This window comes from Petaurus breviceps, unplaced genomic scaffold (genome assembly GCF_028583685.1).
Source record: "Petaurus breviceps papuanus isolate PSGF00001 unplaced genomic scaffold, PetGlider_PUasm1.0 90692, whole genome shotgun sequence".
NCBI lineage: Eukaryota > Metazoa > Chordata > Mammalia > Diprotodontia > Petauridae > Petaurus > Petaurus breviceps.
Window position 1 is genome coordinate 1,851,076 of NW_027187313.1, and position 24,402 is coordinate 1,875,477.

At 37.3% G+C, this 24,402-nt stretch overlaps 2 protein-coding genes and 1 pseudogene across 7 annotated transcripts in view; 2 read left to right on the forward strand and 1 right to left on the reverse strand.

Annotated features, from left to right (window-relative positions):
- The window catches only part of ANGPTL1 (angiopoietin like 1), a 59,760-nt gene extending 46,949 nt beyond the window's left edge, over positions 1-12,811 (forward strand). Inside the window, exons 5-6 of one of the 2 annotated variants that reach the window (XR_011163879.1) lie at positions 1,657-1,757; positions 7,855-12,811. Coding sequence is in view for 1 of the 2 variants with exons in the window: in XM_069065484.1 (XP_068921585.1) it covers positions 1,657-1,682 (26 nt within the window). In the remaining variant the exon portion in view is untranslated. Of the gene's footprint in view, positions 1-1,656; positions 1,772-7,854 lie in introns of those variants that run through there. The other variant, XM_069065484.1, reaches the window with a different exon arrangement.
- RALGPS2 (Ral GEF with PH domain and SH3 binding motif 2) overlaps positions 1-24,402 on the reverse strand; it is a 257,390-nt gene that overhangs the window by 122,626 nt on the left and 110,362 nt on the right. For 4 of the 5 annotated variants that reach the window (XM_069065478.1, XM_069065477.1, XM_069065479.1 and 1 more), the window contains exons 7-8: positions 16,125-16,217; positions 7,488-7,614 (exon numbers count right to left, since the gene is read on the reverse strand). In XM_069065478.1, coding sequence (XP_068921579.1) covers positions 7,488-7,614; positions 16,125-16,217 — 220 coding nt within the window. The remainder of the gene's footprint in view (positions 1-7,487; positions 7,615-16,124; positions 16,218-24,402) is intronic. The other variant, XM_069065480.1, reaches the window with a different exon arrangement.
- LOC138144161 (large ribosomal subunit protein uL10m pseudogene) lies at positions 8,584-12,811 on the forward strand (annotated as a pseudogene).

Below are 24,402 nucleotides of genomic sequence, written 5' to 3' on the forward strand. Positions count from 1 at the left end.
AGGATTGCTTGAAGATCCCATCCTTATTAGAGAAGCAAAAAAAAAAAAAAATATATATATATATATATACACACAATTGATATATTGTAATTTGCCAAATTGTCAAATCTTCTGTTTTTAAAGAAAAAAATGGAACATGATCTCAAGAATAAGGACTCTTATTTTTGTATCTTCAGTGCCTTGCATGTTGTAGGGTATATTAAAAATGCTAAATGAATTCAATTGATGAAAAAAAAAGAAACAGATAAACAGTATGGAATCATACTATGAGGTAATAGACTATTCCAATGTAAATAGAGCACAGTTGAAATTCTGCACATCAGTATAATTTTCTAACTTTTAAAGGAAAAAAAGTACTTAATACTTTGAAAGGATTAATATGTTTAACCTAAAGTCCCCCCAATGAAGTTAATATAATGAACAAAACCATCAGGAAATCTAAAAGGCAGTGTACATATTAGAATACATCTGACCTAGATAAGAATAAGATACTTGGTTGGGACATCTCCTCCTTTTAGTAATCTAGCCCATTTTGGTTTTTGCCCCATCCCTGTGATTTCCTCTCCCAATGCCAGGCAGTAACTCTTTTGTGACTTATAGTCTTAGAGGGGGGAGGCAAGGCAATTGGGGTTAAGTGACTTGCCAAAGGTCACACAGCTAGTTAAGTGTCAAGTGTCTGAGGCCAAATCTGAACTCAGGTCCTCCTGACTCCAGAACCAGTGCTCTATTTACTGCACCACCTAGCTGCCCCTCAATTTATAGTCTTAAGAGTTATCCAGGAGACCTTATCTAAGGGGCATAAAGCGAAAACATTTCAGAGGCAAGATCTGAACTCTGTTCTTCCTGGCTCTGAAAGCAATTTTTTATTACCAAGCCATACTGACTGTGCAAACTATGACATGTTAAGAATATTTTCTTGTCACAAGATAGATTCTATTTCATCATCTATTTTAGTAAAGTAATACCCCTGTTTATTATGGTCCTAAGCAAAACTTACATAGCAAAAAGTCTTCCTGATAATCTACCCTCCTTCCTTTATTTTTTGAACCTTCGTTAATCATATCAATTCAATTAAAAAACAAAAACCACAACACATGTATTTATCATCGGCTATGAACAGAGCATTATGGGAAAGAGATTCAAGAAAACACATTCCAATGTAGTGGAAAAAGCAATGAACTTAGAGCCTAGAGTTCTGTTCCTGACTTTGAGGCTCACCAGCAATATGAGCTTGGTTAACTCATTTGCTGAGGCTGCTCCCCCAATTGTAAATGAGGACTGAAATGCATTATTTCTAAGATTCTTGCCTATTCTAACATTCTACTATCTATCACTCAGGCTTACACTTCCAGCAATATTCAGGACATGACCTTAGGCAAACTAGGTGTTTCAGTCCTCAGAGTGCTAGCCTGAACCCACAACACTTGAGCTCAAATATGGATCAGACACTTACTAGTTGTGTGACTCTGCACAAGGCACTTAACCCCTCTCTGCCTCAGTTTCCTCAATGACAAAATGCAGATAATAACAGCACCTACACTCTAAGGCTGATGTTTGGTTCAAATGAGATAACCTTTGTAAAGGGCTCTGCAGAGTGCTTGGCACACAGCATATACTTAATAAATGTTTGTTCTTCTCTCTTTTCTCATTCCACAGCCATCTTCAACATTCTTTCTGGATGAAAGTTGCTCCTACTTCCATATAAAAAGTTTATGTTCTGTGTACCATTCTCCTATGATTCCTATGTGGGCACTAAGGTAATTATCCTGCCAAATAATAGTTAATGTTTTAACCTCATCTAAATCTTTTCATGTTAACAGCTGCTTTCAAATAGCTTAACCCAAAGGAATGGCTAACTACAGTTATTTTAGACATTATGGTCAGGCCAGTGGAGGAATTATTTTTTTTTATCAGGGAGCTTTCCCGATACCTTTCCAATGATTTAATATTTGCTATGATGCTGATATATAAAGTCAGTGCCAAAATCTGTCTATATTTCTGGCAGGGCTATTTTTGGGGGGGAGTAGGGTGTTGCATGGGAGGGACTTTTTCCCCTCAACATTTTTTTAAAACTCTTGCATTAATACCAGCATTAGCAGGCACAAGTGTTCAAAATATTCAGTCTTTTTCATTTTCAGTGGACTAAAATTTCAGATTTTTTGCTCTGAAAAATGAAAAATCCAGCATTACATTTTAAACAGCAGAACATGGATTTTATGGGAGAGAGATTCCCATCTAAGAGAATATTCCAATCAGAAGGCATTTCCAATTTCATCTAATTCACTACTCATTTTATAGATTAAGAAATGAAGGTACAGAAAGTGAATTGAAAAAATTACCCACGGACAGAGCCAGTATTAGAAACCATGATTTCTGACTTTCTACCCAGTCATCTTTTTTCAACACCATGTTTTCAATCTTATGGAACTATGGGGAATGAATTTTAAAGACCATCCCAGATACAACCTACCAACAAAGCATTTTTATAATTCTGAACATAAGAGTTACATCAGATGGTAAAACAGAAGGTGTAAGTCTATCAAAGTTCTCATTTCTGAGGTCTAACAAGGTATCTTCCTCAAATTTTCAGCTCTAGCTTATACCTAGTACAATTCTGATTTAGGAGCATCCCTTTGGTCCTTTCTTTTCCCACATTCCACAATAACAAAATGCCTAAAGAAAACATGCTACTATATGGGTGACTATTGTAGAACTAAACAGCAATAAACAAAGCATACTCTTTCTCCTCTGGAGCTATAAAATGCACACGAGGCTGGGAGAAACACTCTGTTGCCTTCCCTTTTGGGGAAGTATATGAACTTCTTCCACTTATGGAAATCCTGAAGACAGGACAGAATGCTTGACTGACAAAGAGCTCTTCACTATCTTTAAGGCTGACAGGATATTCCATAGATGGTAGAGAAGTAAAGGTATAGATCTCTGTTAATATTACTTGCAAAAATACTACTAAGGTTCTTATATAAATAGCACCTAAAATTTAACGATCACTTTATTTGCAACATTCATATAAAAAAGGTGGCAGACATACTATCCTCATTTTCTGGATAAGGAAATTAAAGCATAGAGAGATTATGTAAACTGACCACTGTCATAGCACAATGAATATCTCAGAGCTGGGAATTTGGATGCTGTCTAAAATTCTCTCAGACCACATTATTCAGTTCCTATACTATAGTCTAATCGCTAGGAAAGGTCAAGACTGATGACTACAAAGGCCTAGTTAACAGTTAACTGTTTATCTTCTGTTAGAAAAGGCACTAAAATGGGGGTGGAGCCAAGATGGCGGAGTAGAAGCATGACCTTCCCGCGGCTCCGGCTTCCACCCTCCACAATCCATGTAAAAAGGGGACTCTAAACAAACTTTGGGGCTGCAGAACCCACAAAATGACACAGAGAAGCTAACCTCCCGCTGAGGACAGCCCGGCAGGTCAGCAGGAATCGGCCAGCGCAGTGCTCTGGGAGCAGAGCCCAGCCCCATGCCTAGGCTTTAGCCCCAGAGTGGGCCTGACCAGCTGCCAGCCAGAGGGACTCCAGATCAGCAGCAGCTGTGGCCGTTTCCAGATTTATCAATACATAGATGTGAAGGACAAGGTGAGAGGCCAGTGCAGTCTGGACTTTGGGACCCAGTAAGTGGGAGTGAGTGGCTTTTACCCCTGGGGTGAGAAGTCACTGAGACGCCAGCACAGCCTGCCAGCGCCACATGGCGGCTTCAGCTCCTGGCCTGCAGAGTGTAGGGGGACCAAGCACCGGTCTGAGGGGTAATCGCTCTTGCTTTAACCTGCTTGGATCTGGATTGCAGTCTAGGGTGGAGATCCTGGGGTGTGTGTCCAGCTTGCCAGAGCGTGTGGAGACCTTAGAGAGGGCACCCATCTAATACCTCTGGCAGCTGAGAAAACCCCAGCATTTGGGACGAAAACTCCCCTGTCTGGTGGCAGAGTCCTACTGTGTCAAAAAGCCCAAAAGTCAAATAATTGAGTGGCAAAATGAGCAGGCAAAGGAAACAAAGCAGACAGAAGATTCCAACATTACACTCCTATTTTGGGGATAAGAAGGAGCAAGGCATGGAACAGGAGGAAAACAGTGAAGTCAGAACTCCTGCACCAAAGCTTCAAAGGAAAATACAAGCTGGTTACAGGCCATAGAGGACCTTAAGAAGCAGATAAGAGAAGTGGAGGAAAAATTGGGAAGAGAAATGAGAACAATGTAAGAAAATTATGAAATGAGAGTCAACAGCCTGACTGAAGAAAATAATACCTTAAAAAACAGACTGACTCAAATGGCAAAGGAGGCTCAAAAAGGCAATGAGGAAAAGAATGCCTTAAAAAGCTGAATTTGCCAGATGGAAAAAGAATCTCAAAAGCTCACTGAGGAGAATCATTGCTTCAGAATTAGACTGGAGTAAATGGAAGCTAATGACTTTATGAGAAATCAAGATGCTGTTAAACAGATCCAAACAAATGAAAGAATAGAAGTCAATGTGAAATATCTCATGGGAAAAATCACTGACCTGGAAAATAGATCCAGGAGAGATAATTTAAAAATTATTGGACTACCTGAAAGCCATGAGCAAAGTAAGAACCTAGAAAGCATCCTCCAGGAAGTTCTCAAAGAAAACTGCCCTGATGTTTTAGAACGAGAGGGCAAAATAGAGGTTGAAAGAATCCACCAATCACCTCCTGAAAAAGATCCCAAAAAGAAAACTCCTAGGAATATTATAGCCAGGTTCCAGAATTCCCAGATTAAGGAGAGAATATTACAAGCAGCCAGGAAGAAACAATTTGAATATTGTGGAAACACAATCAGGATAACCCAGGATCTGGCAGCTTCTACACTGAGGGATCCAAGGGCTTGGAATGTGATATTCTGGAGGTCAAGGGAGCTGGGATTAAAACCAAGAGTCACCTACCCAGCAAAACTGAGTATCATGTTTCAGGGGAAAATATGGTCATTCAGTGGAATACAGGACTTTCAAGCATTCTTGCTGAAAAAACCAGAGTTGAATAGAAAATTCGACATTCAGATACAAGAAGCAAGAGAAGCATGAGAAGGTAAACAGGGAAAAGAAATCATAAGGAACTTATCAAAGTTGAACTATTAACATAACTACATGGAAAAACAATAATTGTAACTTATGAAACTTTTCTCAATAGTTGAAGGAATTATATATATATATATCTTTATATGAGGGTATATGGGCATATGAATACATATGTGAATGTGTGTACATATGTTTACAGGTATAAATAGAGGGCACAGGACCAATTTAACAGGAAGGGATGATACTTAAAAGGTGAAATTAAGAGGTGAGAGGAATATAATGAGAGGAGATGGGGAGAGACAGATTGGAGCAAACTATCTCATACAGAAGAGGCAAGGGAAAATGGTTACAATGGAGGGGAAGAATAGGAAGGCAAAAGGGAATGGGTCAACCTTATTCCTATTGAATCTGACTTGAGGAGGGAGGGAAATACACACTAAATAGGGGATCTCACCCTCCAGGAGAATAGGGGGGGAAGGGGATGAGAGGGGGGATGATGGAAGGGAGGGCAGGCTGGGGGGGAGGAAGTTGGAAGCACCCACTTTTGAAAAGGGACAGGATCAAAGTAGAGAATAGAACAAGTGGGAGGTGGGATAGGAGGGAGGGAAATATAGTCAGTCTTTTACAATATATCTACTATGTTATTGTTTTGCATTAGCCGCACATGTACAACCTATACTGAACTGCTTGTCTCCCCAGTGGAGGTGGTTGGCAGGGGGGGAAGGGAATGAATCTGGAATTGAAAGTTTTAAAATCAAATATTCAAATATAAAAAAAAACTGCACTAAGACTTTGGGGACAGGTATTTCACATTACTCCCCACTGCACCCTCTTCCATCAAACTGACCATGAATGACATTCTATCTCCTCCTTTTATGCTATCGACACGAGAAAGGGTCTTGTGTAGGAGATGGTGCTAGAGATTTTAGGAGTTGGAGATTTGAAGGTGGGAGTCCTCATCCTGGGACACAGCCTGAGGCTGAGCTGAGCCCTGATTGAGGTCAATCTGACTGGAATGAATTGTCTGTGAGAGAAATTGTTGGGAAATCAGTCTAGAAAGAGAGATTCATTAAATACCATTCAGCAAGTATTTATTTAGTGCCTGTCAGGTGTCAGACACTCTATTAGACTCTGGGGATTCAAAGACAAAAATAAAACAGCCCTTGCCTGCAAGGAGCTTATGTTCTATTTAAGGAGTGAGAGGAGGAACAACATGTATATACACAGAAAATCATATGTGTAAGGTAAACAAAATAATTTTCCAGAGGACACATCTATCAACTTGGGGGGTGGGAAGGGGATAGAAGCAAAATAGGTGCCTTGTCTTGAACTCCAAAGGAAGTTAGGGATTCCCTGAAGTGGAGATGAGAAGGGTTGAGGAAGTGAGCACCATGGAGATGGGGGAGTGTTCTGCATGAAAGTCGACCAGTTTGACTGGAATGTATAATCTGTGAAGGTGAGCAAATGTTCAATAAATCTGGAAAAGGTGACAGGAACTAGGAAAAAAAAAAAGAAAAGGCACTAAAATCCAGCACCATGATTGGTACAGTGTTACTAATCTGAAAGATGGGACCTCCATTTCCTAAAAGAAGACAGTACATAGAGGGAAGAGAAGTAAAGGTATATCTTTATATTATTCTCTGTATATAAGAAATTAAATGATTTTTACAAATATACTACAAATTTTAGAGCTAACATTTATAAAGCACTTAAAGGTTTTCTAAGGGCTTTCCACATATTGTCTCATTTAATCCTCACAACAACCCTGAGAGATACTGTTACTGTTTCCATTCTATGGATGAGCAAACTGAGATTGAGCTGAGGTGACTTGCCAAAGGTTATATAGGTAGCAAGTGTCTGAGACAGACAGGTCTAATTCTGGTCTTTCTGACTCACAAGTTAAACACTTGCATCATTTGGTGCTTCATTTTATAAGAAAATCTTAGTTTGCATACAAATTTAAGTGCAATAACTATTTAGAACATCCTTACATCAATGGAGAGTATATAGTAGGCATATCATCAGATTTACTGAACACACACATATATACTTTATAGGTGGAAATACAGCACTGGGAATTCACTGGTAAGAAATACTTAGAAAGGGGTGAGTAGGTGGTGCAGTGAATAGAGCACCAGCCCTGGAGTCAGGAGGACCTGAGTTCAAATCCAGCCTCAGACACTCAATACACTTACTAACCGTGTGACCTTGGTCAAGTCACTTAACCCTAACTGCCCTGCCCTCCCCCCTCCAAAAAAAGAAAAAGGAAATACTTAAAAAGGAGACATTAAGCTTTTTGTCAAATTATACACACAACATAGTATTCTATACGAGAAAATTTTAAAAGTTTTCTTTTTTTTTTCATTGAGCATTTTAACATGTCAGAACATAACTGGAGGAAACACATGAATAAAATGATGCCTCTTACCTAAATATGGAATGCAAGGTGTCATCTTCAAGCTACTAATATAGTCTCTAAGTCTTTTGTAATTATCTTCTTTACTCATAACATATTCCAATTTTTCAAAAGTAGTTTTATCTTTTCGACTCAGTAACTAAAACAGAGAAAACCATAAAGATGTTAATTACATACTGAATTGTACATTTATTGATGCTTTCACTTAAGTATGAACTAAACTGAATACATAAGTTTCAATTCCAAAAACTTTAATTCTCATTATATCGCACGCATACTTTCTCATCTTTGACACAAAGGTTATATTTTTTTTCCTGTTATATTCTTTTAAGGTGTCAGAGTATGTGGATTAAACATTCAATTTTTATAAATTTTTCAGAAATTGGCCAAGAAGAAAAGCAGAACTATATGACTACCAACCTTTGAACTGGAAATAACCCTGGCTTTTCTTGACAGATTGATTTATCAATACCTTCATCTTCACAGTTGGATAGCCAGTTCAGGGACATCTTATCTTACTTTTGTAAACCATTGCTAGGAAACACTGACATACTGAATCAAAAGCTCAAGGTTTAAAACAAGAGTCTAAATCTGGGGATATCAAACTTCTTGGTGTTAGAATTCCTTTACACTCTTAAAAATTATTGAAGATCCCTCCAAATAGCTTTTGTATATGTGGGTTACAGAGATAAAAATATTGTAATACTTCGTATAAATATATGAGGCCGATTTAAACTCAGTTCTTCCCAACTGCAGGCCAAGTGTTCTATCCACTAGACCACCAGTGCCTCTTTACATTATGAGTAGAAGAGAGGATTCTGCGAAGATGGAGGAATAATTTAGAAAAAGACAGAAGACTGCCTCAGAGCAGCAGAAATGAACACAGGGCAAAGCAGTTATCCTCTTAAGACAATCTGAGAAGACTCCAGGAAAGACCCAACCTTGGGCCTGAGTGAAGTGAAAATACCTCCAGGCCAACTCTTCAGAATCAAAAAGAAGCCCTGGATTGAGAGGGAACCTCAGCCTTAGAAACTTTTATCTCACAGACAGTGTGTGGGTCAGGCAGGCTGAGTCAGGAGAAGACTGAAGGACCTTCTACTGTTGAGGGATGGTAAGCATAGCTGTGCTGACCAGACAAGTCCTGGGCTATCGTAGGGAGAAGGAGTTAGCAAATGCCTGGAGAGTGCAGCAGCAAGGGGCAGGAACCCTGCTGGCTGTGGGCACTTGCAGGACAGCCGGGTCCCTGGTTTTAGTTTCAGGGCAGAGAGGACAGCTGTAGTTTGCCGTCACCAGAGAGACCATTAGGAATAAGATCATTTGTGGAACAGTGTGGCTGGGGACCCTAGCCATGGCTTAGGAGTGCAGGGGAGAGTCCAAGGTTGGGACCTAATACAGATTTCAGAAAATAGCATTAAAAAGGACCTGAGACTGGGAGCATCATTCCCCATACCCTGGGACTACAACTTGATTATACTAATAGCTGCTATAAACAAAATAAAACAATAAAGAAAAATTAGTAAGCAAAGGAGAAAGAACCCAATCATAGTTACTATGGGGATAGAGAAGATCTGGATTAATATTCAGAGAAAGATAATGGAATAATAAGAGCCACTCTCCTTGTTTAATAAAAAATGTCAAATGGTCCCAAGCACAAAAAATTTCTCAGAAAAACTTAAAGGACTTTAAAAATCAAATAAGAATGAGGAAAAATGAACCCAAGAAATTTAAGAAAATTATAAAAAGAAAGTCAAATAACTTAAAATAGAGAATAAATGACTTAAGGAAGAAAAGAATTCCTTGGGCAATGCTAAAGCTTCTGGTTCTGAGCCCAGAGTCCCATAATCCTCTATTCCTTCCATCTCCAACTGGGACCCATACAGATCTCTGGTGAAGATAGTGGTGGCCATGATTGGAATCCTGGGACGCCGGCTCCAGCCCTGAGCTGGCCAGCTGTCCACCATCCAGACTCTTTGCCATTGTTCCAAAGCTGCCACCTGACATTTTCGAATTATGCACTTTGAGCGACAGAAGCTGATGGCACTGACCCAGTATATCCCCCCCAAACCTGCCATTCCCCGTGTTGTCTGACCTCCCCTCCCAAGCTACCTTCAGAGGAGATGGGCTTTAATCAACTGCTCTGGAAGGAGGTGACAGAAGTTTTCAGAAAAAATTGAATGATTGTTATGTGTCAGAATGTGGCCCTGAGTGCTGAGGACAAGTTCCTTGTTAGGCACCAGCTTCCAAAGCACAACGTCTCTGTGATAGTCTTTCCCAATTCAATCCTGAAGTCATTCCTGGAGGAATCCAAGTACCAAAACCTGCTGCCTCTTTTTATTGAGCATAACATGCTGCTGGTGAGCTCAGAACCCAAGGCCAAGGAGATACTTTGGGTCTTGAAGAGTGAGCCTGTCCTACTTGGTGGCTGCACTGATGACCCAATCCTCAGCTTTCAAGGTTTCCTGAACTACTCCAAACTGCCCTTGCAGTCTTTGATACAGGGGGAGCTGATAGGGGGCCTGATCATGCTGTCATCTCAGACCTACTCCCTCCTACAGCACCAGGCCCTTCAGCTGGTGGCCTTGTTGGGTCAGTATATCAGAGAGCAGCACAAAGATGGCAGGAAGTGCCCAGCACTAGAAGGCCGGCTTCCTCTGACCCTGTAACAGACAGCTGAGTGGGGCTCAGCATCCATAAATGTACTTTGACTCAAAAAAAAATTCCTTGAAAACTATAATTGGGCAGGGGAAAGCTAATGACATTCTAAGATACCAAGAAATCATAAAACAAAAAGAATGAAAAAGTATAAGAGAAACTGAAACATCTCATGGTTTCAGGAAAAACTGATCTGCAGAACAGATGGAAGAAAAATGATCTGTGAACAGTTACCATATAATTACGATTAAAAAAGAATCTTGATAGAATATTAAAGGAAATGTCAAGAAAAATTTCCCTTAAGTTCTAGAACAAGAAGGCAAAGCAGAAATAGAAAAAATCCAGCAGTTACCACCTAAAAGAGATCCTAGGAGGAAAACTTATAGGACTATCATAGCCAAGTTTCAAAGCTTCCAGTTAAGGAGAAAATATTGGAAGCAACAAAAATAAAAAACAATTTAAATATCATAAAACTACAATAAGGATTATACAGGACCTAGCAGCTACTACGCTGAAGGACCATAGGTCCTGGAATACTATATTCCGTAGAGCTAAAGAGCTGGGGTTACAACCAAGGGCAACTTATCCAGCAAAGTATAATCTTGAATGGAAAAAAAAAATGACATTTAACAAACTCAAAGATTTTCAGGTTTTTGTGACAAAAAACACAGAACTTTAGGGAAAATGTGACATCTAACATCCAGGAGAAAGATAAGGTAAATATTAAGGACTAATTATAAGGGACTCAATAAGGTTGTTTACTTTGTATTAAATTGTGAAAATATTAGCACTATTCTTATGATCGTCATCATTATTTGGGTAGTTTGAAAGAAAGGTGTAGGTTGAGCTGAGTATGATGGGGTGATTCCAAAAATCCGTAGGGAGTAAATCCGGGCTCTGATACTTAGCACCCAGAAATAACTGGCCATGTAACCTTGAGCAAGTTACTTAATCCCAATTGCTTTAAAAAAAAATCTGGAGGGAGAGACAAAAAGAGTAATTATCTCATATAAATGAGGCATGAAAGGAACAACTGATACAGAAGAAATTAGTAGGGGGAATGGTGGGTGGTGCTAGAACCTTGGTTTCAATAGGAATGGGTTAAAGAGAAAACAACATATAAATCTAGAAGGTTATAAATGTCTTCTAAATTCAGAAATAAATAAGAGGGCAAGGGGATAGGGTGGGGGGAAAGAATATGGGAAGGACTTTTAGAGAGGTGAGTGTAGGTTAAGGAATAGGTGGGCAAGGTAATAGGTAGAAATAAAGCAGAGGAATGAGGAGAGAGAGGGTAAATAAGGTGAGGACAGGGAGAAAAAATAGGAAGGAGGAAAATACACAACAAGTAGCTGTAGCTCAGAATGTGAATGGGACTAATTTACCCATCAAACAGAAATGGATAGCAGATTAAACATTTGAATTCAACAATACATTGTTGTCAGGATCATTATAAAAATGAGATATACACACAAAGATAAAATGATGATAAGTAAGAGTAGAATTTATTAGGTAAAAAAAGCAGGGGTAGCAATCCTGATCTCAAAGTTAAAATAGATTTAATCAAAAGTGAAAAACAGAAACTACACTACTGTTTTAGACCATTTAAAGTACCTAGACAGTATAAAATACCTCAGTGATATGAACATAACCATAAAATACTTTTTATGCAAATAAATTCAGATTTATATAACTGAAGCAATATTTATTGGATATATATATGGTAAATGGGTATATAAAGTCAATATAATTTTTAAAATGACAATTTTACCTAACTAGTCTATTTATTCAATGTCATCCCAATTAAATTACTAAAAAATTATTTTACTGAATTAGAAAAAATAACAAAGTTGATTTGGAAGAATAAAAATTAAGGAATTTCAAAGAAACCAGGAAAAAATATGCAAATGAAGTAGATTCAACAGTATCAGCCCTTAAAATTATATTATAAGGGAGAGCATTGTTGAAGTGTAAAAAGGATAATTTTGATTATTTTAAATTAAAATATTCTTATATAAATAAAACCTATGAAGGCAAGAACAGAAGGAATGCAGAAAACTAAGGGAAAACTTTCATAGACAGTCTCTCAGATAGTATGTGACTGCATTGGAATTTTGCTGTAAGTGTAGGAAATGATGAACTGGTTGATTAGAAAAACAAGGAAAGACTGGGAGCTATGAAGGAAGATGCCATCCACTTTCAGAACAGATGACAGATGGAAATAAGCACAGTGTTACATATATGTGTATGAGTATGTATGTGTATTCTTACAGATATCTCTATGTGTATATATACATATACATATATATACATATATATATGCACTTAATTGTAACTTTCTTTAGGGTGAGAGAGAAAGGAGGGGGAAAATAAAGTAAAAAGTACACAGCAGAGAACAAAAGAAAACCAACAAGAAAAGTTAGGCAGCTTTGAAAACAATGTGTATTATTAGAGAGGTTTTCTTGAAATGGAAATTTATTGTTTTACATTGAATCCTTTCTTATGGTCTGTTGTGTACATAGCATTTTTTTTCTTTTCTCATTTTGTATTTAAGTTTAAAATAAAAAAATATGAAAGCATGAAATAACTCCATTATGAGTTGGACTTAAATGCCCCTGCCAATATATGATAAAAGGAGAGAAATTAGTTAGTCATATTCTCAAATAAAAGATATGTCCAAAATATAACCCTATCTCTATTTTTTTCCTAAACAAATAGCTTGAAAGAGTGTTGTCCAGCACTACTTAGAGTAGCCTTAAAGAACAAGGAGGGCAGGAGTAATGGGAGTTTTCCAGCTAAAGGGAACTGAAAGCTGGAAGGCTGGACCACTTATGTCCTAATGGTAACTGAAACATATATAGGACCCGGACAACATCTGATTAAAGTCCTATGAAACATGTTTTTGTTAAGTTTAATGCTTTGATGCACATTTTGGTACTGGAGCAATAAAAACACTGTAATAAATATATCATAAGGTCAGATTTAGAAGGAATCTTAGAGGTCATTAAGTCCACCTCATTCATTTTACAGAAAAGGAAAGGTTTGGGGTAACATATGAACTTAGTTCTTCCCGACTCTAGGTCCATTACTCTATCCAGTATACTATGTGATCTTATTTCAGATAAAACAAATTACAGCATTTTCCAAACATAAAAGTAAGGAATAACATCATAAAATCAACCAATAATATAGAAATCTAATACCATAAAACCTAAGAGGTAAATTACTCAAAAAAATTTAGAATATACTGCCTCATGGGGCAGCTAGGTGGCGCAGTGAATAGAGCAATGGCCCTGGACTCAGGAGGACCAACCTCAGACACTTAACACAGAAACTAGCAATGTGATCTTGGGCAAGTCACTTAACCCCAAATGCCCTCCAAAAAAGCAAAAAACAAAAAAACAAACAAAAAAAGAAAATACTGCCTCACACATAGTGGGCTAAATATTTGCTGAGTTGAAATTATTCGAAACAGGAGGCAATTCTGTGTTACATGAAATGCAGTAACGTGAACGTAGAAACTAAAAAATTCAATCCTCTAGCATTTTTATTTTATTTTGCTTATTAAAAATCAGAATACACAGTGGTGTCATAGAGATAATACTCTATATTCTATACTCTGAAAATCTGAGTTTGCATTCTGGCTTTCCAATGTACTTTGGACCAGACCTTGAAAACTTCTCACCTTCAATTTCCTCATCAGTAAAATGAAGCAACTGAACTTGATAATTTAAAAGTCACCACCAATGCTAATATTCTATGATTATACTGCCATATAAAATGTTACCAGGAAGTGGCATATGCCTAGACAGCACTTTAGCCCCACAGTCAGAAAGAGCTGAGTTCAATTTTGTTTTGGACACAGTCTGTGTGACCAAGTCACTTAAATTCTTAGCATTTCATATGCAAATTTCTAAACAAAGAATTGGGAGCTGCTTTTATTTATCAGTAGGTTCAAAGTGACATAGTTTTACCAGTGAAACTAAAATCTGAGTAAAATATTGCCTATAGAAAAAGAAGCTATTTTAATCAGAAGCACTTTTTCAATTCTCTTTGAATTTTCCTCTACCTTTTCAAAAATAATACCTTAAAAACTTGCACAACTGAAAGAAAATGAGTAGGGGGAGGGGAGAGGGATTGATAATTTTCTACTAATTAATATGAAACATTATAGTGTTAAAAACAGTAACGTGCACGTAACAAAATTCTGCTGGGAACCATTTTCCCAAAAGTAGTCAACAAATACATCACTTAACAAACTAAAGTTAAAGAACTTGGATTCTTATCCTAGCTCTGTCACAAATTAGTTGTGACTTGGATCATGACACAATCTCTGGGTTTCAATTTTTCCTGATATAAGGTTAGATTTGAAGAGATAATTTCAAAGGTGCCTGCTTAATCTACACAATTAGGAAAATTCCTTCAGAAGATGATGTAGGTTTAAAGAACATCTGAATATTTTATATAACTACAAAGTCACTCTGCACTATATTTTCTTTTTTTAAATTTTATTTATTTACTTTTGGTTTACAACACTGAGTTCCACAGTCCCTTGAGTTTTAAATTTGCTCTCCCTCCCTCTTCCCCCCGCTTCCCCCCCATTTTGAGGCATGCAATCAAGTACAGGATCTACAAATACCTTCACATTAAACATTAGTCATGTTGTAAAGCAGGCTTATAACCAATGGAGTAAACAATGAGAAAGAAGAAACAGAACAAAACAAAACAAAAAAAAAGAGAGCAAGTAGTTGGCTTCAATCTGCCTTCAGAGCAGATTGTTCTATCTCTGTAGTTCTATCCCTGGATGTGGATAGCCTTTTTCATCGTGAGTCTTTTTGGAGTTGTCTTCTAACCTTGCATTGCTGAGAGGAGCTCAGTCTATCCAAGTTAGTCATCACACATATGATGTGTCTGTAATTGTGTTAAACTATCTTTTCTATAAGTTAATAAATTACTCCTGACACTAAAATATATTTATAAACACTTTAAAGCATACAAAGCACTCTGAAAACATTAACTTACATCATCTTCACAACAGACCAAAGGGGTAGATAAGTAATTCAAGGCCTCAAAACAAACCAAGTGGCTAGAAACTAGGGATTGTTTTATTCATAATATTTATATGCACGGTAAATAGAAACTGACGTACACAAGGCACTGCATAAATACTTTCTGACTGACTATGCTCAGGGTCACATATTAAGTGAGTATTAGAGAAGACTGATCTTCTGAGCCCAAGTCTCTGCTAACTGTAAAACCAGCAGTAGGCTTCAATGAACAAGTTTTTATTATGTGATTAGCGTGCAGCAGCACTGTGCTAAGCACAGGAGATACAGAAAAAAGCATAAACAGCTACTGCCCTTAGCATTTACATAGTGCTTTAGGAAGCCTACTGTCTGACGGGGAAAACAAGTGAATAAATGGACTGAAGACACACACACAGTAGAGAGAAAGTAGCCTCCGATGGAGAGGCTCTAAGAAAGACTTCCTGCAGAAGGTGGCATCTTTGTGAGTTTGGAAGGAAGCCAGGGATTCTAAGAGACGAAGATGAGGAGGAAGAGTTTTTCAGGCATGAGGAATAGCTGATGTAAAGGCATAGAGAAGGGAGATGGCCTGCTGAGCTCAAGGAACAGCAAGAAAGCCAATGTAGCTAGATGACAGAGTGCGTGGAGGGGCATCACGCATAAGAAGACTGGTACCCTAAGGCCTGATCATGGCAGGCCGTGGTTCTTCAAGTTTATTAGAGCACAAGCTCTGTAAAGTCCTGTCAAATGAGAAGAGTTTCAGGTAGAAGCCATTCATATATCTATTTCCAAGGACCTATGTAGCTAAAGACCAGAGCTTAATCACTAGGTGGGACATAGGGTGATGAAATTTTAGGGCAAACAAATCTCTCAAAGACCATCTGTTAAGCCAAGAACTTATCAGTGGAGGGAGCAAGCAGGCTGATTAAATCACAGATCATTGAAATATTGAAGTATAGTTTTAAAAAATACTCACTGCCCATGTTTTAGTTAGTCTGAAGATGGGGGCACTTTGTAAACCAGACACCACTGCCATAAGTGCATGGAGGTTATTTAATTCATACAATTTCTGAAAAATAAAAAAGAGAATTGAAAAATAAATGGCATCAGTAAAACCATTTTTAATTACATACATTAAAAGATACTTCAGACAAATATCATTTGCTTTGGAGTTTAAAATTATAAAGCTTCCTATTTTCATAGTGGAAAAAAAAAGCCATCTGATAAAATATAGCATATCTATAAACAATCAACAGACACTAAAACAAAGACATACATAGAAAATTCTTAAAAATTGAAGGACACAAAAGGGTAATTCTGTTACTATATTAAATTTAATAAATAAATTTAAAAAACATTAACAAATTCATGGTTTTATATAAAATCCTCTTCTTTTGTTCTTTGCAAATTAGAGTATTTGTAAACAAGTTCATAATAGAAATTTAATTTAAAAAAAACCTCTTAGCAGGTGACACAGTCTTTAATTACCTGGTAATGTAATATTCTAGTACTATACCAAAATAAGGACAGGTGCCAGAGAATTGAAAAAGATCTCAAAAGATAGCAAGTGAATTTTTAAACCACAGGAAATGGAGAGTGATTGTTTTCTTGTGGAGGAGCTCTAGATCTCTACAGCCTCAACTGTTTCCCCACTATGGGTGCTCACTACAATTTACTGATTTAAATTCTATTTTCTCAATGCAGAGAGGCAGGAGGCTGTGTAGCAAGACAGAGAATTCACCTAGAAGTCAGGAAGGCCTTTCTTTATTAAGTACCTAATCTGTGGCAAGCATTGTAGAAAGTGCTGGTAATAAAAACAAAGGGAAAGGATAGTCCTTGTTCCCATGGAACTCAAACTCTAATGGGGGAGACAACACATAAACAACAACATATAAAAAAGCTATGCACAGGATAAGTTGGAAATAATCATCTCAGGAAAATCATCAGAATTAAGGGACATCAGGAAAGATTTCCTATAGAAGTTAAGATTTTAGGGGCAGAGCCAAGATGGCAGTGTAAAAGTAGAAGGTAGGATTTTAGCTGGGAAAAGGTGTGATAGAGATGAGGAAGAAGAACATTTCAAGTATGGGGGACAGCTAGAGAAAATGCCTAGAAGAGAGCTAAGAGAATCCTGATGGAGGAACAGCAAGGAGGCCAGTGTCACTGGCTCGCAGAGTATGCTGGGGAGGAAAAGAAAATACAAGAAGGCTGAAAAGATGTGGTTGTGAAAAGGTTATGAAGGGTTTTGAATACCAAAGAGAATATTTTATATTTCATCATGGAGATAATAGGGGGCCACTGGAACTGAGTAGGAGAATGACATGGTCAGACCAGGACTTTAGAAAGGTCATTTTCACAGGTGAGTGAAAGATGGACTGGAATGGGAAGAGACTTACGATAGGGAGACAAACAGGCTATTGCAATTGTACAGCTCTGAAGTGCTGAGAGCCTGCAGTAAGGTGGTAGCCAGAGAATGGGATGTAGGTTAAGAGTTATTATTTGAGGTCAAATCAACAGGATTTGACAACAGATTGGATTTGGGGAGTGAGAAAATATTGAGAAATCAAGAACTGTCATCTACTTTGTACACCTACCTGGGTGACCAGGAGGATGATGGTACCCTCAAAAGTAAACAGGATATTAAGGATAGGGGAGGGTTTTGGGGAAAAGATAACGAGTTTAGCTTTGGACATGGTAAGATTAGGATGCCCACAGCACATACAGTTTGAGATGTCTGAGAGGCATTTAGGAGATTCAAGACAGGAGGTCAGAAGACAGGTGAGGGGTAGATAAACAGATATGTCAATCATTAACACAGAAGAAAAAATGAAATCCTTGGCAGTTGATGTAATTACCAAATAAAATAGCAGAGAGAGAAAAGAGGAGAGACCCCAGCCTAGAGCCCAGTAAGATACCCATCTTGACATCCTTCCTTAACCTATTACCATTCAAAGCAACTCTCTAAGACACTGTTGGTAACTATATACGGAATAAGCATTTATTAAGAGTCTATTATTGGGGCGGCAAGGCGCAGTGAATAAAGTACCGGCCCTGGAGGCAGGAGGACCTGAGTTCAAATCTGGCCTCAGACACAACACAAAACTAGCTGTGTGACCTTGGGCAACTCATTTAACCCCAATTGCCCTACCTTCCCCCCTCCAAAAAGAAAAAAAAAGTCTATTATCTATATTATCTGATCCTCACAACAACCCTGGAAAGTAGGTGCTATTATTATCCCCCTTTTACAAGTCAAGAAACTGAGAGAGAGAGAGAGAGTGTGAGAGAAAGGGAGAGAGAGAAAGAGAGGGAGGGGGAGAGAGAGAAAGAGAGAGAGGGAGGGGGAAAGAGAGAGGGAGGGAGAGAGAGGGAGGGGGAGAGGGAGAGGGAGAGAGAGATGAAGTGATTTGTCCAGGATCACACAGTTAGTTAAGTATCTAAGGCCTATCTGAAGTCAGGTCTTCCTGACTTCAAGCCCAGTGCTCTATCCACTGTGCCATCAGCTGCCTCTACGTGATGAATCCTATCAGAAAAACACATTTGTAAGGGGTAATACCTATAAAGCAATGTCATTTTCTGACTGGATGAACAGAATTAAATAAAATGGAGCAAAATGAAATATATGTGAAGTTTTATAAATATATACTTTGAAGTAGTCTATAGCAAAGTCTTTCTCTTGTTTTTGTAATGTTTACATTTACTTCATAGTTCAAAACCTGTTATCATATACAAATTCTCATCTAGAAGATAATGGTAAATTAACACATACTTCAACGGAATAAAGCTTATCAATTTGGATACTTAGTTCCTTGGTGCAGATTTCTTACTATTTTGTATGATTTTTACCCAGATCCTCCTGTAAAACTGTTAGATGTATCTAAGGTGCTAGAGGCTTAATTCCAGACATTTTTAATTGAGAGGCAATTTGTTATAGCAAAAGACTACTGAACTTTATGTTAGAAAGATCTGGGTTCAAATATCCCTTGAGATACTCACTAGCTATGTATCCCTGGAAAAATCTCTGAGCCTTGATTTTGTCATCAAGAGAAGGCTAACAACAGCTATATCACTCTCCTCAGAGTTATTGGAAGAAATAAATGAGAATGTATGAAAAGTACTTTTCAAACCTCAAGACAACAATATAAACACCAATTGTTATTGCTTTCAATAAATGTCAGTGCATCATTTAAGCTATCCATTATGCCTTGCTAATTAACTATGACATTCTTTTCAATTAATACATTTCCTGAAAATTATTCCTTATATCACTTCTGTGTATTCAGCATTGATATATTTTAATCTTACATCCTAACCATAACATGAATCTCTGATGCCCCGCTCTGAGTCGCGCACAAGTTTGGTTCTCTGAAGATTGTGTTGGTTCCCCATAATTTGCAACCTTATGGAATTCATGGGATAAAGCTGCTGTTCAAAAATGTATGGATTTCTGTGTCAAAGAAAAGTTCAGGATCCTTATTGTGGTCAAGAGTACTACGGTATTATCTTACCAGTCACCCAGACTGACAATTTCAGAGTCATCCTCCTTACTTCACTCAGTTCACATATTCAGTTGCCAAATCAGAGTTTAAAACATGAACTTTATATATGTACATATGAACCTGGAAGTAACTGGCAACTAGTACTATTTACTAAATAAAAAAGTAACATGGTCAGACCTACCTTCAGGAAATTTACGTGTAGCTTTGTGGAGAATGGACTGGAGAGAGACTTGAGGCCAGGAGACAAATTAGAAGGCTCTCTCAGTAGTCTAAGGTCTGTGGTAGCTAATGAACACCTGAACCAGGATAGTGGTTTTTATTTAAACTGGGAGAAGATGAAAGATGCTATCTAGTTTTTTTTTGGATTTAACTACCACTTTTACGCTGATAATTCTCAAATCTACTTATTCAGCCCTAAAACTCTCAGCTTACCTTTCCAGTCTTGCATCTCCAACTGAATGTCTTATAGGCATCCTAATCTTGTCATGTCCAAAACTAAACGCATCATCTTTTGCTCTATAGTTATTTAAACTTAGAGAATTGGACATATGTTGTTCAGCTGTGTCAGTCATATCTGACTCTTGTGATCCCATTTGGGGTTTTCTTGGTAAAGATACTGGAGTGGTTTGCCATTTCCTTCTCCAAATCATTTTACAGATTAGGAAACTGAAGCAAAAAGGGTTAAGTGACTTGCCAAGGGTCACACAGATAGTAAGTATCTGAGATCTGATTTGAACTCAGGAAGATGAGTGTTCCTGACTAAGAGGCCCAGGGCTCTCCCTATTGTCTAGTTACTTCCCAGCACCATTGTGAGGATCAAATGAAATAAACTACGTAAAAGGTTTTCGCAAATTTAAAGCATGAATTCTAGCTTTTATTACTATATGTCTGGCTTCCAGGGCAGACAGTTTCTCTGGGGAGGTAGGCATATTTTTCCTTTCCTTTCCCTCCTCCTCCATCTTATTGAAAAGGCAAGAAGTACAATACCCATTATACCTATAAAGTCATGGCAAACATTTTTTTTATTGTATTGCTGAGAATAACTAAAAATTTCCACATTAGCCATGTTGGGGGTAGGGAGAAGAAAAAGAAAGTAAAACAAACTATGCTTCAATCTGTACTCATTGTTCATCAGTTTTCTCTCTATAGGTGGATAGCTTTTTTTCATGGTAAGTCCTTTGGAATTATCCTGCATCAAGGTACTGATCAGAGTACTCAAATCTTTTATAGTTAACTGTCATTACAATACTATATTGGTGTTACTGTGTATGATGTTCTCCTAATTCTGCTCACTTTACTTTGTATCAGTTCATAAAGGTCTTTCCAGACTTTTCTGAAACCATCAACTTTGTTATTTCTTATACCTTAATAGTATTTCATTACAATCATATACTACAACTTGTTCAGCCATTCCCCAATTAATGGGCATCCTCTCAGTTTACAACTCTTTTCCATCACAAAACAAACTGCTAGAAATATTTTTCACATATGAATCCATTCTCTTTTACTTTGATCTCTCTGGAATATAACTTAATAGTTGTTATTTTCCTTTTAAAAGTTTTTTATTTAGTATTTTATTTTTCGCTAGTTACATGTAAAAACAATTTTTAACATTTGTTTTTAAGACTTTGAATTCCAAATTCTCCCCCTTTTTCCCTCTTCCCACCTCCCCCCCCCCCCGCCCCGCCACTGAGAAGGCAAACAATTCCACACAGGTTATACATGTGTAGTCATGAAAAACATTCATAGTAGTCATGTTGTGAAAGAACAGACAAGAAAAAAAATCAAGGAAAGTAAGGGAAAAAAAAGATGTTTCAATCTGTATTCAGACACCATCAATTCTTTCTCTAGGAATGGATAGCATTTTTCATCATAAGTCTTTCAGAAAATAATAGGTAGCATCTACTTAAAGCCATCAGCAAGTATTATATGTAATGGGGAGAAGCTAGAAGCACTTCCCTTAAGATCAGGGGTGAAACAAGGGTGTCCACTATCACCCCTCTTATTCAATCTGGTACTAGAAATGTTAGCAGTAGCAATTAGAGAGGAAAAAGAAATCAAAGGAATCAAATTAGGCAAAGAAGAGACCAAGCTATCACTCTGTGCAGATGATATGATGATGTACTTAGAGAATCCTAGAGAATCAAGTAAAAAACTACTTGAGACAATAAATAAATTTGGCAAAGTTGCAGGATATAAAATAAACCCACATAAATCCTTGGCATTCCTATATATTTCCAATGAAATTCAACAGCAAGAGATAGAAAGAGAAATCCCATTTAAAGTTACTGTAGACATTATAAAATATTTGGGAATCTATCTGCCAAAACAAACCCAGGACCTATATGACCACAACTACAAAACACTTTTCACACAAATAAAGTCAGATCTAACTAATTGGAAAAATATCAATTGCTCACGGCTGGGTCGAGCTAATATAATAAAAATGACAATTTTACCTAAATTAAATTATATATTTAGTGCCATACCAATTAATTTAGCAAAAAACTACTTTATAGAGCTAGAAAAAATAGTAAATAAAAATTTCATTTGGAAGAATAAACAGTCCAGAATATCAAGGGAATTAATGAAAAGAAATGCTAGGGAAGATGAAATCTATGCCAGATTTCAATCTGTATTATAAAGCAGCAGTCATCAAAACTACTTGGTACTGGCTGAGGAATAGAGGAATGGATCAATGGAATAGATTAGGCACATGAGATTCAGAAGTCAATGACTATAGTAATCTATTGTTTGATAAACCCCAAGACCCTGTTTTTTTGGGATAAGAACTCACTATTTGACAAAAACTGCTGGGAAAACTGGAATATAATATGGCAGAAACTGGGCATAGACCATTATCTAACACCATATACCAAAATCAAGTCTAAATGGGTGCACGATCTAGGTATAAAGGTTGCTACTGTAAGCAGTCTTGTAAAACAAGGAATAGTTTACCTGTCAGACTTGTGGAGAGGGAAAGACTTTATGACTAAACAAGAATTAGAGAACATTATAAAATGTACAATGGATAATTTTGACTACATGAAATTGAAAAGCTTCTGTACAAACAAAGCCAATGTAACCAAGATTAAGAGGAAGGTGGGAAATTGGGAAAGAATCTTTACAACCTATGTCTCTGACAAAGGACTCATTTCTAAAATATACAGAGAATTGAGTCAAATTTATAAGAATACAAGTCATTCCCCAATTGATAAATGGTCAAAGGATATGAACAGGCAGTTTTCAGAGAAAGAAATTAAAGATATCTATAAGCACATGAAGAAATGCTCTAAATCACTATTGATTAGAGAAATGCAAATCAAAACAACTCTGAGGTACCACATCTCACCAGTCAGATTGGCTAAGATGACAAAACAGGAAAATGACAAATGCTGGAGAGGATGTGGGCAAATTGGAACACTAATGCATTGCTGGTGGAGTTGTGAACTGATCCAGCCTTTCTGGAGAGCAATCTGGAATTATGCCCAAAGGGCTATAAATACTTTCATATCTTTTGACCCAGCAATACCACTTCTAGGGTTATATCCCAAAAAGGTCATAGAAGTGGAAGACCCATATGTACACAAATGTTTATAGCAGCTCTTTTTGTGGTGGCAAAGAACTGGAAATTAAGGGGGTGCCCATCAATTGGGGAATGGCTGAACAAGTTGTGGTATATGCATGTTATGGAATACTATTGTGCTATAAAGAAACGAGGAGCAGATGGTCTTCATATTTACTTGGAGAGGCTTATACGAACTGATGCTGAGTGAGAAGAGTAGAACCAGGAGAAATTTGTACACAATTACAGACACAACGTATGTGTGATGACCAACTTTGATAGACTGGACTCTTCTCAGCAATGCAGTCAATCCCAAAAGACTCATGATGAAGAGAAATATGTGCATCCAGAGAAAGAACTAGAAAGAACTGAGTTTATATCCAAGTGGAAGCAAAATACCTGATCTTTTTCCTTCTTTTGTTTGGTTTTATGTCCTCTTTACCATTTTTCATTCCTGATACAATCCGTCTTTATAACCTGACTAATGTATAATGTGAAAGTAAAAAAAAAATAAGTCCTTTAGAGTTGTCTTGGATTATTGTATTGCTGAGAATAACTAAATCACTCATGGTTGATCATCTTACAAGGTAGCTGTTACTTTGTACACAGTACATTTCACTTTGCATCAGCTCATGCAAGTCTTTCTAGGTTTTTCTAAGAGCATCCTACTCATCACTTCTTATAGTACAATAGTATTCCATCATAATCACATACCACAACTTATTCAGTCATTCCCCTATTGATGGGCATGGGCATCCCTTCAACTTCTAATCTTTACCCCCAGAAAAAAGCTGCTATGAATATTTTTGTAGATATAGGTCCTTTTCCTTTTTTCTTTTGGGATACAGACCTAGTAGTGCTAGGTCAAAGGGTTTTATAGACCTTAAGGCATAGTTTCAAACTGCTCTATAGAATGATAATCTAATAGCTGTATTGCTAGGTGAAAGGGTATACAATTTTATAGCCCTTTAGGCATAGTTCTAATTTTTTTTTTCAATGTGTGAACCAACAATGAAATAGTGTTCCTATTTTTTCCATATCCCCTCCAGCATAGTTTTTTCTTTTTGGTCATGTTAGTCAATTTGGTTAAGTGCAAGTTGGTACCTCAGACTTGTTTTAATTTGCATTTCTCTAATTTACTAGTGATTTACAACATTTTTTCATATAATTATTGATAGCTTTTATTTCTTCTT